At 44.9% G+C, this 15059-nt stretch overlaps 1 protein-coding gene across 1 annotated transcript in view; it reads right to left on the bottom strand.

Annotated features, from left to right (window-relative positions):
• Positions 1-15059, bottom strand: part of LRSAM1 (leucine rich repeat and sterile alpha motif containing 1) — a gene marked incomplete in the record, with an annotated part of 1381442 nt that overhangs the window by 586039 nt on the left and 780344 nt on the right. Inside the window, 1 exon segment of the mRNA XM_044058294.1 lies at positions 2602-2646. Within this exon segment, the coding sequence (XP_043914229.1) occupies positions 2602-2646 (45 nt within the window).

The raw sequence follows: 15059 nt of genomic DNA, 5'->3' as shown, positions 1-15059 counted from the left end.
GAGGAATGAGATTTAAAAGAAGGCAGGACTTCAATGAGCTATGTAATGTCTGACTGACAATAACTGGACATATTACAAGTGATGTATAATATTTGAAGCTACAGCTGTGTCAGCATGGTTTGTCATGTACAGTGGATATAAAAAGTGGACACCCCTGTTAAAATGCCAGGTTTTGAGATATAAAAAATACGACCACAATAAATCATTTCAAAACTTTTCCCACCTTTAATGTGACCTATAACCTGTACAATTCAATTGAAAAACAAACAAATCTGCTAGAGGAAAAATATAAAAAATAAAAAACATACAATAAGCTGGGTGCATAAGTGTGCACACCCTTAAACTAATACTTTGTTGAAGCACCTTTTGATTTAATTACAGCATTCAGGCTTCTCGGGTAAGTTCCTGCCAAGACAGGAATGAACAAAGGTGAGTTTGTCAATAGGGAAGGCTATAAGTAGGAGTATAGAAAATAGGCAAGAGGGGGCTGGGAACTTACTTTAGAAACTGGCAAAGAAACCAAGGTATTGGGACCAAATAGCTAAAGAGAGAGAGAGAGAAAACTGTAATAGAGTGGGATGGGCCAGGAAATAGTTTGGACTGCAAGTTACAGAATGCATTCCTTACTAGGCACTGACATCAGAGTATAGGCAAAGAGAGACAGATTAGGGAGTGCTAAGTGAAACGCCAGCTTTGGTACAGTTTTTAGTCGACTCTAGAATAGAAACGGATGTTAAAAAAGGGATAATTAGAAGGGCAAATAAAAAAATATTGTATGACAGCTATAAGAATCAATCTGACAAAGTTAGAAAAGTTGGGGAAAGAGACAAGAAAGGCAATTTACAAAGGAAAAATGGGAGGACATCTGTATGGCTCCCAAGTCTGTAACAAATTCTGGACTGTTTAGGATTTTTGCTTGGAGGTGTTTCCATAGGAATTTTTATACCCCAATCAGACTTCACTGAATTTTTACTCAGCAAATGCTGGAAGTGTGATGGGAAAGAAAGAGATAGCTAGAAAGTTCTTGAAACAAGTTGGCAGACTTTAAAAATTCCCTACAGAGCACTGTCAGAAATTGGTGGGAGAGCAAATGGCAGGAAATTATTCCTTTTGAGCTGGGATACAGGGTTTGAACTGCCTAGACATATTAAGCCCTTAGCAATCGTAACACTACTTGCTGACAAAAAAAAAAAATACTGAAAATGGAAATCAAAATGTAAACCAGTTGTAAAAGTACTGTATATTGTAAAGCAGATAAAAGAACTGGAGATAGAATCTGTAGAAAATGGAAGGAGCAAATTAGATATACATAAACCGAATATGTAGGGACAATACAGGCAGACGAATGTTCCAGAGAAGTGAGGTTTAAGGGAAGACAGTAACTGAGCAATCTATGTAATGTTGAACTGCATCACAATTGTTAAAAAGAAAACGTATGTAAGGTATGATGCATGTACATTAACAGTGTTAACATGGTTTGCTTTCTTTTCTATTAATATATATGTGCCTATATTTTAAATAATTTAATAAAGGTATTTAAAGAAAGGATATTGCCACATCTTGTTGGAACCATCATCTTGTGACTTCATCAGGGCTTCAGCAAGTACCTGGTGGCAATATGAGTTTTGTTGGTAGCAGGTCAACTAAGTTCCCACTCTGCCATTCTCCTTTTCTGTTAATCCTGGCACGGACATGCAGTGCATGACCATATTATAACTACCTCCTTTCTGAAAGAACTAGTCATATATCACAACATGGTCCCCACTGAGAGAGGAAGTCTGTCTACTGCTCTCTTCCTCCGTCATGGAAGCAGATCTATTGGGGGGGGGGGTGAAAAACCATTAACTTTTTCCTCTTGCCCTTCTGCTTAACAGGAACCAGTGTCTGACCACTTCCTCAGCACTGCAGAGGGACAGCACAGCTCTGTACCTTGGGACTGTCTTAAGTATGCCAGCAGGGATACATGGGAACAAAGGCATATGGTTAAGCAAATGGCAGCCTACATTCATCTAACATTTAAAGAGCATGAAGGCTGGGTGGAAACAGTAGAATCACTATTTGGAGGGTTGTTCACTACTCAAGAAGACAGGTGGGTACGGGCAATACAGAAGAAGCCAAAATGGAATAGCAAAAGCCATAGTCAATGTAGACAAGAGTGACTTCAGAAAGTAGGTTTGGTGACCTAACAAGGAAGTGTGAGCGCTGCTGCTGTCCTCTGCTTATATACACCCAAAGGGGGAGAGTTGCAAGGACTCAGTGCCAACTTGGCAAGGTCCACAAATGCTGTGCTTAAAATCTCATCCACCTGAAGAGAGGGACCACTCGGGTCACATTGTACGATATGCAAGCAAAAGAAAGAATGAATAGGTCACTAAATGAGGCAAGAGGAAAACAAGGAAGCTGGTCTAAACCTGCATGAATTGTTTGGAAACCAGTATGGCAGGCCCAAAAATAAAACATAAAAAAAAAGGACACTAGTTTAGTAATAAAGTCTTCCTTTACATTCAAGATGCAGACTGGTTGGAGATGCCACATTTCTAGAACAGTGTGAATCCCACAGTCCCTACCACTCCAGGTGTTTTACACAAATTTCAGTCTTACCTTTCTTTTTCCAGAGATTCTAGGAGTTCGTTACCTTGCTTCCGCCTACAAAAACAAAGGAAAGAGAAAAACTATCATTTCATAAAAATGCAAACTTTTGAAAACATAAGCAAAGTATTGCCTAAAGAAAAATGCAGGACTAACATAGACATTCTCAACATATGACTAGTCCTTTCTAGTTTTAATTATTCCCCTACAGTAAGAAAACTCACAACAGCTGTAACAAACATTATAAAGAACCAGAATACATGAACTGAAATGCATGTCTGACTGTAGCACATGACGGCTGAGCAGAACCGCCCATAACAATCCCAACAATGCACTGTACGAACACATACACAAATGCCTGGATCTCGGCATACCCAATACAATCAAGACACTCTCTTCCAGAAAAAGGAAGCCAATCTGGTGGTCCCCTGCCATAAACAAACTCTACAACAGAACGAGGAAATTGATATGGAATAAGGTGAAGTCCCAGGACTGTAAAAACTCCCTTACCAGCTTCAACAAAAAGTTGAGATCCCTCATCAAATCCTCTAAAGCTAGCTTTGAAAACAGAATTGCAGCAGATAGTAAAGACAACCACAAGGCATTCTATAGTTATGTAAAGAATCTCCACGGCAATATCCAGATTTGCTCTGAGCTACTGCACAATGGTACCTCCTATACCGAGCCAACAGATATTGCCAATATATTGGCTGACAGATTCAGTGTCAACTTTACCCCTTTCTTCACCCTCCAAAGGACCAATCACAATACCAGTAGATTGCCAGTCATCCAGTATTACTGCTGCACAGGTTAAAACAGCATTGTCCAAGGCCAAGAAAAAGAAGTTATGTACCTACCATAATGTTCCATGTTAGTTGTCTTCATCTCGCCTTCTTCTTGCTGGTTGGATCGGCACCGACTCGGCCATCATCTAAAGCTTGAGAGCGGTTTACTAGCTCGAGGCTACCCCTTATCCCATGATGCCTAGCGCTAGCTACCCAGATCTCATTTATAACAGCTAACCCCAGACTCCACCAGAGAAACAACCTGCCCAAGAACAGGTTGAGCATAACTATCATACTCTCTAAGTCAGAAGAGGAAACAAACCAGAGAATACTCAGCCAGTGAAAAACAAAACTCCTCTCGATCCAATAGGACAGGGGGATGGAGGGTGGGATGCAAGAAGAAGGCGAGATGAAGACAACTAACATGGAACATTATGGTAGGTACATAACTTCTTTATGTCAAGTTGTCTATCTCGCCTTCGTTCTTGCTGGTTGGGACAGCGTCCCTAGCACCTACAATCCTAGGTGGCTCATTGGAACAGACTCTTCAGAACAGTGGAACCAAAGTCAGCCCTGCTCCTAGAGACCATATCTAGTTTGTAATGAGAAATAAAAGTATGAGGATTTGCCCACGTGGCAGCTGCACAAATAGAATCCATGGGCAACCTAGATTGGAAGGCTACAGAGGCGGCCAAAGCCCTAGTAGAATGACCTTTCGGTTTGATAAGCAAGTCTTTGTTTCTCAATTGATAAATGAAGGTAATAATATGAGACAACCACCTGGATAAGGTCACTTTGAAACTGGGAGACCTTGTTTGCCTAGAGCATAGGAAAGGAATAGTTGGTCCGACTTCCTTGTATCCTTGGGTCCTATGCAAGTAAAAACGCAGTTGTCTATGAACGTCCAACTGGTGTAATTTGTATTCTGCCTTGTTGGTGTGGTTAGGGAAAAACACAGGAAGGTCTATAGATTGGTTCAAATTATTTTCTGAGCAGACTTTCGGAAGGAAAGATGGATTAGTCCTCAGAGCAACCCTATCCTTATGAAAAACCAAGTATGGAGGACGAACACATAGTGCCTGTAGTTCAGAGATGCGTCTGGCTGACATAATAGCCACCAGAAAGTGTTTTCCAAGATAGGAATTTAATTGAGCAGGATGCTGCAGGTTCAAATGGGGGCATAATTAAAGAGGTTAGTACCAAATTAAGGTCCAAAGGAGGAGGAGGATCTCTCACTGGAGGTCTAAGGAGAGAAGTCCCTCTTAGAAAGGCTTTACAGAGCTTATGAGACAATGTTTGAATTAGACAACCCAACATGAAAGTTAGAAATGGCCGCCAATTGAACCCTGATTGTAGCAGAAGTGGACCCAGAATGAAAGAGTTGTGCTAGGAACTCCATAATTTCATGGACTGGGGCTGAAAAGGGATCAATATTCCTAGCCTCTGCCCAACAAGAAAAACGTTTCCATTTACTAGCATAAGTTTTTCTAGTCGTGGACTTGTGAGAGGACACAATAATCTCATGCAAGGCCGGGGAAATGCTGGGAAGTCTGGCTAGGGTTGGAACTGGAGCAACCAAGCTGTGAGCTAGAGTGTTTGAAGGGATTGATGCAACCCGTTTGATTGATGAATCAGCAGGTCTGGAATGGGATCCAGAGTCCACGGCTGCTTGAGTAGGTAATGATGCAGGAATGGAAACCATGTCTGTCGAGGCCAGTAGGGGGCAATGAGGATCATTTTGCAACCCAACAATATAGCTTTCTGTATGAGCTTCGGTATCAGTGAAATGGAGGGAAGGCATAAAAGAGTCCCTGAGGCCAATCGTGGACTACAGCATCTCTGGGAGAGTGACCTGGAAGTGGAAGAATGGAGAAGTAGTTGCTGCATTTGCTGTTGAAGGGGGTGGCAAAAAGATTGCAGCAAGGCTGTCCCCATTTGCGAAAGATCAGATCCGCAACTTCCTGATTCAGAGACCACTCGTGAGGCATGAGAATAGCTCTGCTGAGCCTGTCCGCTATGACATTGAACCTCCCAGAGATGTGCGCTGCCATCAGAAATCGTTGGGAGGAAATCGCCCACTGCCAGAGTCTGAGTGCTTCTCGACATAGGGGATAGGACCTGGTTCCGCCTTGCTTGTTGATGTACCACACCACTGACATGTTGTCCGTTTGAATTGCAATGGTCCCAGAAGGGAGAGAGTCCTGAAGAGCTTGCAACGCTAGGAGCACGGCTCTCATTTCTAGGACGCTTATATGCAGGTGGTACTCATGAGGCTGCCAAGTGCCTTGGACTGTCCTGCCCTGATAATGCCCCCCCACCCTATCAGGGAGGCATCTGTGGTCACTGTGGCTACCGGAGGGGCTGAATGTAGGGTCTGCCCTGAGACACTAGTGGAGAGACCATCCACCAGGAAAGGTGCCTTTTGCATGCTTCTGTAATCGTGATCATGTGAGACATGGGCAGCTGTTGGAAAGACCATTGTGTGAACAGAAGCCACTGAAGAATTCTCATGTGAAAGCGGGCCAGAGGGATTAGAAGAATTGCTGCTGCCATGGAACCCAGAGTTTGAAGGACGAACCTGACTTGGATCCTTTTGCACTGCATTAGAATTTGAACTTGCTGGCGAATTGTAGACACCCTGTCTGGCGGCAGCCTTGCGGACATGTCCCTTGTGTCTAAGTCTGCTCCTATATAGGTAATAGATTGACAGGGCAACGAGGCAGATTTTTCGGAGTTTATTGTGATGCCTAGCTGGGAGCAGATTGTGACTGTATAGTCCCTGGCTTGGAGAAGTTGATGCCTGGTAATAGCAATGAGGAGCCAGTCGTCTAGGTACGGAAACACCTGGAATCCTAGATGTCTCAGGTGAGCCGTGACGACTGCCATACACTTGGTGAGACCAAAGGGCAGAGTTCTGAACTGGTAATGACTGGCTCCCAGCTGGAAGCGAAGGAATCTCCTGGAACGCCTGTCCATTTTGATGTGATAGTACGCATCCTGGAGATCTATGGAGCACATCCAATTGTCCTGACCCAAAAAGGGTAGAATGGACTGTAGCATGACCATCCAAAACTTTGTTCTTTGAACAGACATGTTCAGTTTGCTGAGATCCAGAATCGGTCTCCAGTCCCGTCTTTTTTGGTACCAAAAAGAACCTTGAGTAAGTTCCTGATCCATGTTGGTCTGCCGGGACTTCCTGGATGACTTTTTTTTTTTAGCAGTTTGAAATTTCTATGACTGCTTGGTCCCTCAGACTGGGTGGAACATCTGGAAAGGATTTGCTTGAAGTTAAAGGGGGCTGAGAGAAGGGAATTCTGTAACCTCCGGATACAATTGACCATACCCATTTGTCTTGCGTTAAATTCTGCCAGGCTTTTGGGTACAGAGAAAGTCTTCCCCCGACTGCTTCCAGAGGCGGGCAGTGGGGCAACCCTTCAGGGATGTTGAAAGGGCTTCTCAGAGAAAGATTCTCTGTTGCCCTGGTTCTGCGGACCCCCTCTGCCACAAGGGGGTATGGTCTGGAAGGAGTGGAAAAACAGACTCCCACAGCAGAGAAAGTCTTGCCTTCTTGCTCACACCTAGTCAAAGTATCTTTCACCTGTGGTCCAAAAAGAAAGGAACCATCAAAGGGGGTGTTGGTGAATGAAACTCTAAAGTGTTCCACAAAATTACACAGCTGCATCCACGGTGTCTCCTCAGGGCCACACCAGTACCTGCACCTCTGCTCGCCCCATCGACTGCATAGGAAATGAGCCTCATGGAGGAGTTGACTACAGAATTAAGGGTCGCCAGCTGGGAAGCCAATTTAGCTTGAGCCCCCTCCCAGAGCTGATGGATCTTGAAGGGTATCTCCAAGCTCTTTAAGGAGATCCCTCTGAAGCCGGGTAAAATGGCATAAGTAGTTCACTGACCTCAAAGAAAAGGTCGCTAAAGCAAACATTCGCTTCCCATATCTGTCCATGGTCCTAGACTCCTTGTTAGGAGGATGGACTGATGAAGAAGTTTCCGCTAACTCCTTTTTCGTGGCTGCTGCTACCACCATGGCATCAACAGGAACACCTTTTGAAAGGAATTGCTTGTCCTGGGGTGCTGTAATGAATTTACCAGGTCTCCTCGGAGTTGGTTCCACTGTATCCGGAGCTGACCAAGCCTTTCGAGCCACCACTGACATAAGTGGATTGAAAGGCGGAGAAACCCAGGAGGTGGAAGGTCGGGAACCAAATACATCCAGGAATACTGATTCATCCTCGGTAGGGGCTAGGGGATTCCAGTTCCCCCTCTGCTTAAGCATTTCAAGAATGTCCAAAAAGGAAACATCTTCAGAGGGGGATCTCGGGGACCCATCAGAGTCATCTAAGTCTGTATCAGAAGTGACAGACTCAGGGGATTCGATGTGCTTCCTCTTGCACTTCTTAAGAGGGGATTCCTCTGAATGGTCAGGGGAGGCCTTGGAAGAAGAGGGAACACCCAATGGGGTGCCCTGGAGTGCTGGTTCCCCATGCTTGGGGTCTGGAGGAGGAGCAGAGGTTGGCACAGGCACTACAGGGGATGGAGCCGATGGGGCCGATAGTGGAGCTGACTCAGAGGCCAGCACACTCATCATGACATCAAAGGCGTCCCTGCCACGATGCAGAGAAGGCTCCGGTTCAGAGGAAATCGGAATCCTTCTCTGCACAGGGGGAGATGGCTCCGAGGCCAATGTAGGAGCCGAGCTCACCTGCGCCGAAGCTCCGAGAGGGAGAATGGGGTCGGACAAGGGACCAATGCTACTCGCCCCCTAGGAGCTGACGAGGGAGCCCCGGTGCCCAGATCCCTCGACGAACGGCACCATCGAGGGAAACGGAACCGAAGGAGACAGAGTTATTGGAGCCGACGGTTCCACTACTCGAACCCCAACGAACTCCGGCTCCGAGCTCAATGGAGTCAGAGGAGTAACATCGATAGAAGTGGATGGAGCAGACACCTGTTGAGGAGGGCTGGACAACATCTTTTCAAGTGCCTGCGACTTTAGCAACCTACTGACCACACTCTCCACATCGTGATCCGAGAGCCTAGAGAGTCAAGAGGAGCGAGATGATCTGTGACTACGCCTGCTCTGAAGCAGGGGAGACTGAGGAGCCGAATGAATAGATTCCAGAGAGGGTGACCTCATCCTCTTGCGGCTCTGCGACAGCTCCAAAGTTTCTGATGGAGCCGACAGGGAGACAGTCTTATTGGTTCCAGCCAGAACCGAAGAAGCAGGTATAGTCTGAATCAAAGTCGGCTCCACACTTGGAGCGGACGATTTGGACGATTTTGGGGATTTCACAGGCTGTCTTGGCCGGTGAATCCTGGGGTTTTAAAAGCCCCTAAGAATAAGCTTATTCTTACGCTCCTGCAGAACTCTTGGATTAAATGCATAGCAGATGGAACAAGAGTCCTGCAAGTGCACAGCGCCTAAGCAATAGACGCAAAAAGTGTGCCCATCTGTCAGAGACATTTTTTGACAGCATGAGTCATACTTCTTGAACCCAGAACACTTTGGATTCTTTAGACATTCTGAAACCAAAAATACAATAGCTAATAACCTAAATGGCTAACCTGATAAGAAAGGATAAGGAGGGGGAGGGGTAGAACTCTCTAATTTAAACGAGTTCTAAGAGGGGAAGGGGACTACAAAAAATTCACTCAACTACCACGAGTATAAAACTAAATATTAGAATACCTTAATGAGAAAAAGGGATTACTTCACAGAAAAAAGTTCTATAATAAAGTCAATACAAGCCTGAGCCAGAAAAACAACACCTCGCAGCTGAAGCGGCAAACGAGATCTGGGTAGCTAGCACTAGGCATCATGGGATAAGGGGTAGCCTCGAGCCAGTAAACAGCTCTCAAGCTTTAGAAGATGGCAGAGTCGGAGTCGAGGATCAGCTCCGATCCCAACCAGCAAGAACGAAGGCGAGATAGACAACTTAACATTACAGCTTCTACGGGACCTGACAACATCGCTGGCTGTGTTCTACATGAAAGTACAGTTGTGTACACTTACCATAAATGTAGATATTCGAGTGTATTCACTGTTGCAGTCATTACATTTGGGTAATTTGCTGGCAGGTTGCCCTCAGTCGGCCTGAATATCAAAGTCTTGGGTCCTGTGTCGGTTGCTGTCTCCTCTTCCATGACGTCAGGTCATCAGGGGTATAACACATGCAGCCAAAGCCATTTTATTCAATTTTTCTTGTCCCAGATGTCAGGTGCCCCCCAAATGGGGAGCAAAAAAAATTAAAAAAAATAAATAAATATATATATATATATATATATATATATATATATATATATATAAACTGCAATATATATGTAAATGCAATTGTAGCAACATAAACTTTACCTTCATCTAAAAGCAAATACACCAAAAAGGCTTTAGAATATAGTGAAGGAAAGAGAAGTTCTAGAAAAAGGGGGGATGGCGGATGGGTAACCCGGACTGCAACAGTGAATACACTCCAACATCTACATTTATGGTAAGTGTACACAACTGTACTACGTTCTTCATGTTTCACTGTTGCAGTCATTACATTTGGGTAGAATCCCAAAGCTATGGATGGGAGGCTGGAACTAAATAGCATTAGGAGCGGCTATAAGGCCCTGCAGAACTGCAGTGGCAAAGTCTGCCCTGGACTTAGAAAAGAGAGGCAAATGATAATGCTTTTGTAAAGGTATGAACAGAGCTCCAAGTAGCAGCTTCTGGAATTTTTTTGGTTGGAACTCCTCTGAGAAAGGCTGCTGAGGTAGATGCAGCCCTGGTGGAATGTGCCCCTATTCCCTTGGGCAACGGTTTACCATGATGCAAGTAGCAGAAACGAATGCAGTGGCTTATCCACTTTGAAATAGTCTGCTTTGATATAGCCTTCCCCTCTGATCCTGCAGCAAATGCCACCAGTAGTTGCTCAGACTTTCTTAGAGATTTGGTCCTGTTTAAGTAGAATCTTAGTTGTCTGTGTACGTCCAAGGAATGCAGAATCCGCTCCCCCTTGTTCTGCGGATTTGGGTAAAATGTTGGCAGGCGAATAGTTTGGTTAAGAGCCACACTGGATACCACCTTAGGCTTAAAGGAAGGATTGGTCCTGAGGGACACCCTGTCCGGGTAAAATGTAATAAAAGGCTCCACAGCCATGAGGGCTTGTAGTTCTGAAACCCTTCTTGCTGAAGTGATTGCCAGAAGGAAAGCGGTTTTCTAAGATAAAAACTTTATATCCACAGTAGCTGCTGGTTCAAAAGGAGGCAGGGTGAGCTTTTCCAGCACAAAATTGAGGTCCCATGCAGGAGTTGGTGATCTTCTGGGTGGCCTTAAATTTTTGGCCCCTCTAAGAGGGGTTTTAGCAGAGGAAGAGAAAAGATGGAAGGCTCTGTGTTGGAATGAGCCAAGATGGCAGAGGCATGGATTTTTATTGAAGAAAAAGATAGGCCCTTGTCAAGCATCTCAATCAAGTATTGTAAAATCTGAGGAATATTTGGCTTTGCTGTGTCCGTTCCTTGTGCTTGGTTCCAAGCACAGAATCTCTTCCATTTATCATAAGATTTTCTAGTACTAGGCCTTCTGGTTTCCAAACTAACATCCATCACAGATTTACTTGAGAGGTGTTGTTTGAATAATTACATGATCAGCCATGCTGCCAGGTTCAGAGTTTGGAGCTGATTGTGCAGAATTTGATTGCTCTGCTGAGACAGTAGATGATGTATTTGAGGCAAGTACCAAGGAAGGAGTTGAGACATATTCCTTAGAATTGGGTACCAGTGCTGGCGAGGCCAGTCCGGGGCAATTAGGATTATTTTTGTTTTTTCCTGTCTGACCTTTAGTAAGACCTTGAGGAGAAGAGGCAGAGGAGGAAAGGCGTAGACTGATAGGTTTTTCCAACTGAAGGATAGGGCATCCACTTTCCATGCTTGTCTGTGATAAGTCCTTGTGCAGAATTTGTCCAGTTGATAATTTTGGGGAGAGGCAAATAGATCTATGTCTGGACTCCCCCATTTCTCTGTTATCATGCTGAGGACTTGTGGATCCAGTTTCCACTCGTCAGGGTCCATAAGATTTCTGCTTAAGTTGTCTGCCAGAGTATTTTGTTTTCCTGGCAGGAATTGAGCTTGAAGATGTACTTGGTAAGTCAAGGCTGTGTCCCACAATGCCATGGCTAGTCTGCAAAGGGGGTAGGAATGTGTACCCCCCTGCTTGTTTATGTACCACATAACCATGGTGTTGTCCGTCTTTATCAGTAGTTGTTGTGGATGAAGTAAGTCCTTGAAGGCTGTCAGGGCATTCTGAACAGCTAACATCTCTTTTTGGTTGATATGCAGATGCATTTGTTTTGGGCTCCATATGCCCTGAATGCATCTCCCCGCCAGGTGGGCCCCCAAAGCATAGTCTGATGCAGCTGTAGTTAGGGTTTGAGTGGCAAGGGGTAGAGTGAAAGACCGTCCCTTGTTCTGGTGACATGTCTCTGCCCACCAAAGAAACTCCTGTTGTAGGCAGGGAATGAGAGGAATCATTGTTTCCAGACTGTGACAATGTTGACTCCATAAACTTTTTAGATACCACTGTAGTTTCCTCATATGCAGTCTTGCATATGGAATTAGTAGAATGCAGGATGCCATGAACCCCAAAGCCTGCAGAATTTGTCATGCAGATAACTGGGTTTTTGTTGCCATCTGTTTGGGTTTTTGTAGCCATCTGTTTGAAGTAAACAGTCAGTTTCCTTTGTTTGTCTGGCGTAAGGTAAGCCATCTGGGCAGTTGTATTCAAGCTTGCACCCAGGAATGTAATTATTTGAGAGGGTACCAGTTGGGATTTCTTTTCATTTATTGTGTACCCTAGGCATGTTAGAAGCCTTTTTACAAATGCCAAATGTTGAAGAAGAATGTCCTTGTTTTCTGCTTGAATGAGACAGTCGTTCAAGTAAGGATAGATTTGTATGCTTCTTTGTCTGCAAAATGCAATTACTGGTGCCAGGCACTTTGCAAAGACCCTGGGTGCAGTAGATAAGCCAAAGGGCAGTGCAGAGAATTGGTAATGCATAAAACTTGCCTTGAAGTGGAGGTATCTTCTGCACGATTCCCTAATGGGATATGCAGGTATGCCTCTTAAGTTTAGAGTCACTAACCAAGCATTCTTGCCCTAGGGTTGGAAGCAGTCCACTGTCTTGGTCTATAAGCAGCTTGCGTTTGAGGCCTCCCTCTGGAACGTCTATATCTACCCCTCTGAGGCCTGTCAGAAGCGGGAAAGGATCAATTTATCCTCCATCTTTTTAACTACCTCTTCAGCTTTAGATCCAAACAAAACATTATGCTGAACAGGAGCATCCGATAATTTAGCCTTTATTTGTTCAGGTAAATTTTGTTCCTTTAGCCATGCATGCCTTCTAATGACTGTGCCAGAGGCCAGCAGCCAAGAAGCCTCCAAGGCATCAAATCCACAGTGTAAACCATGCTTCTCAACTTGTTCAGTAGCATGCAATAAGTCATGTAATTCCTTATCCTCTGCACAGGCAGAAATGGAAGTAAGCTTCTGTTTTAAGACAGACAATAGAAATTGCTGGTATTAACATATGAAACTGTCAGTTTAAAGCCTTAATGGACAAAGTAGCAGAAGTGTACACCTTTTTGCCCCATCTTTCTAAGGATTGAGAATCCTTTTCAGTAGGAATGGGATTTTTGGCAGAAGCGGCCTCAACTCCCTTGGGGCCTCAACTCCCTTGGGACCCTGAGAAATGGTTTCAGGGTCAGCAGAAGGGTTCTTGTATAAAAACTGATGGGAATCGGGAACCCTGTAATATCTATCAGGCTTAACAGGAGCAGGAGGAAAAGAGTCAGGGGTTAAGTTAGCCTCCGAAAAGGCATCATCCACAATATCCAAAACAGGAGGAATAGCCAGGGGTCTATGTTGGGGAAGAAGAAGAAATTCCCTCAGTCTTTTCTTGGATTCCAAAAACTCCTGTCCTTCCCAATGGAAATGTTCCCTCATTTCATGCAAAGTTTCCCCAAATGAGAAATCCTCAGGGGGAGAAGCAGAAGGAATGGATTCTTCAGCATCAGAATCCTCATAAGGAGGGAAAGAATATTCCTGATTAGAAGAAGAAACGGAGGAAACAGAAGCCTGATCAGAGGAATCATAAGAAACATCCTGCCTTGGCCTTTTGTCTGGCGGTGGATGAGAACCCCTAATCATAGTAATTAAATCCTCCGCCATCTTGAGTAACTGTTTCTGTGACTTAGGAGCCGGTTCAGAAGAGGCCTGTGTTGAAGTCTTTGATTTTGAAGGAGTCTTTGGCTTTGCCTTTATTAGTAGCTGAGTAGGCCTGAAAACCCCTTCGGAAGCCGGTACCTGAACAGCGGCTCTGGACCCATCCGAAGGAGCATTGTCCGAAGGTCCTGCAACAGAAATATTTAAAGGCCTGGTTGGCTCCTCATGAGAGTCCGTTTTGGCGTCGGTTCTGAAATGGCCGACGACAGGGGCTGCAAAAGCGCCTCACTGACGACGGCCGAACCTGAATCTGGCTCCGCTTGTGCGCTATCATCAGATTTGAACCTCGGAGGCCTGTCTTTATCCTTGCGACGCTTGTGAACTCCGGTAGCCGGGACTGTATCAGACATTTTGTAGTTAAAGCGTCTACCGAAGTAATGAAAAGCAAAATCGTACCTTCACTTAATTGTACGTTGATTGAATCTAGCACAAAACCGACAACTAGCTACGTCGTGGTCAGGGCCCAAGCAAGGAATACAGTAAGAATGAAAATCCTTTTGAGGTATTTGCTTCCCACATGAAATACAATTATTAACTTTTTCTGACATCGGAGTGGAGCAAGAAAAAAGTTTCCCCAACGGGGTACTTAGCTTTGAGTGGAGAAGAAAGACTTCGGACCGAAGTATATCAGTAAAATTCGTCAGGAGTCAGCCGACCGGCACTTGTGAACTGCTATCACCGCACGGCAAGGAAGACTGGAGAAGATGGCGTCGGCTGTCAGCTTTGCACTCCTGGCACTCTGACGTCAGGGAGCATGGTTGAACAGCCGATGCCAGACCCAGACTTTGGGATTCTGGCCGACCAAGGGCTGCCTGCCGGCAGGGGAGAACCCTACAGTCATGACTGCAACAGTGAAACACGGTGAACATCAGGCAAGCAAAAACTGAGGGTAATGTTACTCAATGCTAGAAGTCTAAACCTCAAAATGCACATGAACTACCACATAGGCAGCAATCTACTTAACACCGAATGTGTGATAAGAGACCTTGGGACCCAGGTGGACAGTAGTCTCTCCTTTGATAGCCACATCGTCACAGTAGTCAGTACAACACCAATGCTTCACAATCACGAAACCAAAACATCGAACATACACAATATAGCACACAACACACAAACCATAACACCCACACTGCAAAACAATTAAATACAACAAAACACCACACAGACACACACCTACACTACACAAATACAGGGGGAAGCCCCCTGCACCCCCACACCCCCCTACTTATAAATACTAACTCCGAGACTGCACAAACAGTAAGCAGAAAAATAATCACACACAGCCAACATACACAATCATACCTCTACCTCCATACCCTAACCCACTCATACAAGTTAGAAATACACTCATGCACACTCACCTTAAACTGCAGACACCATCCCAGCCAAACATTTCCGCAACATAATGTATA

The sequence above is a fragment of the Protopterus annectens genome, chromosome 16.part0, assembly GCF_019279795.1.
Source record: "Protopterus annectens isolate FY-2018-M chromosome 16.part0, PAN1.0, whole genome shotgun sequence".
NCBI classification, from domain to species: domain Eukaryota; kingdom Metazoa; phylum Chordata; order Ceratodontiformes; family Protopteridae; genus Protopterus; species Protopterus annectens.
Note: the sequence above shows the minus strand (reverse complement) of the source record. Positions and strands in the feature narration are given on the sequence as shown.